At 43.8% G+C, this 1,856-nt stretch overlaps 1 protein-coding gene across 1 annotated transcript in view; it reads right to left on the bottom strand.

The window, feature by feature from the left end:
- Positions 1-1,610, bottom strand: part of LOC140065607 (interferon-induced transmembrane protein 2-like) — a 4,957-nt gene extending 3,347 nt beyond the window's left edge. Inside the window, exon 1 of the mRNA XM_072113193.1 lies at positions 1,139-1,610. Within this exon, the coding sequence (XP_071969294.1) occupies positions 1,139-1,441 (303 nt within the window). The 5' untranslated portion in view covers positions 1,442-1,610. The remainder of the gene's footprint in view (positions 1-1,138) is intronic.
- Between the last annotated feature and the right edge of the window lie 246 nt (positions 1,611-1,856).

The raw sequence follows: 1,856 nt of genomic DNA, 5'->3' as shown, positions 1-1,856 counted from the left end.
TCAGCCACAGTGATCTTGGGGTTCTTCTTTACTTCTCTCACCAAAGCTCTTCTCCCACGAGTGCTTAGTTGGGACGGCCAGGTCAGGAAAGAGCTGTGTTCATCCCAAACTCTTTAAGGATTATGAAGGCCACTGTGCTCTTAGTAACCTTGAGTGCTACAGAAATTCTTTTGTAACCATGGTCAGTTCTGTGCCTTGCCACAATTCTGTCTCTGAGCTCCTAGGGCAGTTCCTTAGACCTCATGATTCTCATGTGCTCTGACATGCACTATGAGGTCTTATATAGACAGATGTGTGCCTTTCCTTATTAAGTCCAATTAGTTTAATTAAACACAGCAGGACTCCGATGAAGGAATAGGACCATCTCAAGGAGGATCAGAAGGAAATCGACAGCGTGTGAGTGTCACAGCAAAGGGCCTGAATACTTATGACCATGTGATACTTGAGTTTTTCTAGTTGAATAAATTAGCAAAAATATCTACATTTCTGTTTTTTGTCAGGATGGGGACAGAGTGCACATAAATGGGCAAAAAATGAACAAACAATTGATCTTACCAATTGGCTGCAATGAACCAAAGATCAAAATTTAAAGGTGTCTGAATATTTTCTGTACCCAATGTATTTATAAGATTTTGTATATTTCTTGCTCTGGGTTGGGTGGTCCACCATATGTCATTGTTGGGGGTCTGTACCATGACTGACCACACATACAGAACTTGCCTCTCATCCTGTACATTGCTTTCTACTCCTGTCTGTCGTCACTTGTGTGACTTTTCTTTTTTTCCTGTTTCTCATGGAAGAACAAATAGGTATCAATCAGTAGGAGTGATGATGCGGCTGTGACCTGACGTTGGCCTTGATCCCGGCAGAACGCGTTTTTCCGGTATATTTCGCCTTCGCTCTTCTATGTCCTGTTACATAACTACTAGAATTATACTAATTACATCTACATAACTGCATTTACTAGGATTCCTGAGCTGCCATTGTTATATTTATCGATCATCTACCACATTTATGCGTCTGTCAGTCTTTACTGTAGTTCTTGGATTCTATTTGGCGATCAGAATTGAGAAAGAAGTTGAAGTGTATGGAGAATTTTAGAGACAGAGCAAAGATGTGGCTGTTAAGTGTAACTTACCTTAGCAGAAAATACAACGGCGAAGATCCCAAGGAATACGTTACAGAAGATCAGGTTGATGATGGACCAGTGGAGGTGGTCCCTGATGACTGGTGGAGTAGGGGCCACCATGTAGGGTTGATTTGTCACCACGTAAGCCGGTGGTTGAGTCTGGTATGACTGAGGTGCCCCGCTGTAGCTGGGGTGTAAGCTGTATGGTGGGGGGCTACCCAGGTTAATGTAGGTCAATGGGTATATGGAGTAGGGAGGGCATTCAGGGGGCGGCTTGGGGTCTTTGGTGTCTGTCTCAGTCTTCCTTTCCATGTTGCAGCCACGTTCTTGAGGAGATCGTCTAAGATCTGGTCGGGGGGTCCTCCACGCTGGAGGATGACGGTTATGGGGAGGCGCCCGCTCTGCTGGACTTTCCAGTGTTAGCTTTGTACACTCTGCTGAACTAGAAAATGTCTACAGAAAGTAATCCTCAAGTAAACATATACAAGATGTGGTGGATATTTAAAGGGACCATGTCCCATGAACATGAGGTCTTCCGTACAAGGTCTTGTCTTACGGAGTATATGGATACAACCACAAGAATCACACATAAAAATGGTGGTCAAAGAGGTAAAATATTGGTCAAAAAGCGACAATTCTTGTTTCTTAGGAGGTGGAGTTACCATGCTTGGCTCTGCTGATTGGTTGAATGGTATCGTAAAAGGGGAGGGGCCTATAACACATGTGA

This window comes from Engystomops pustulosus, chromosome 6, assembly GCF_040894005.1.
Source record: "Engystomops pustulosus chromosome 6, aEngPut4.maternal, whole genome shotgun sequence".
Taxonomy (NCBI): Eukaryota; Metazoa; Chordata; class Amphibia; order Anura; family Leptodactylidae; genus Engystomops; species Engystomops pustulosus.
The sequence above is the reverse complement of the archived record's forward strand: the minus strand, read 5'-3'. Positions and strand labels throughout refer to the sequence as shown.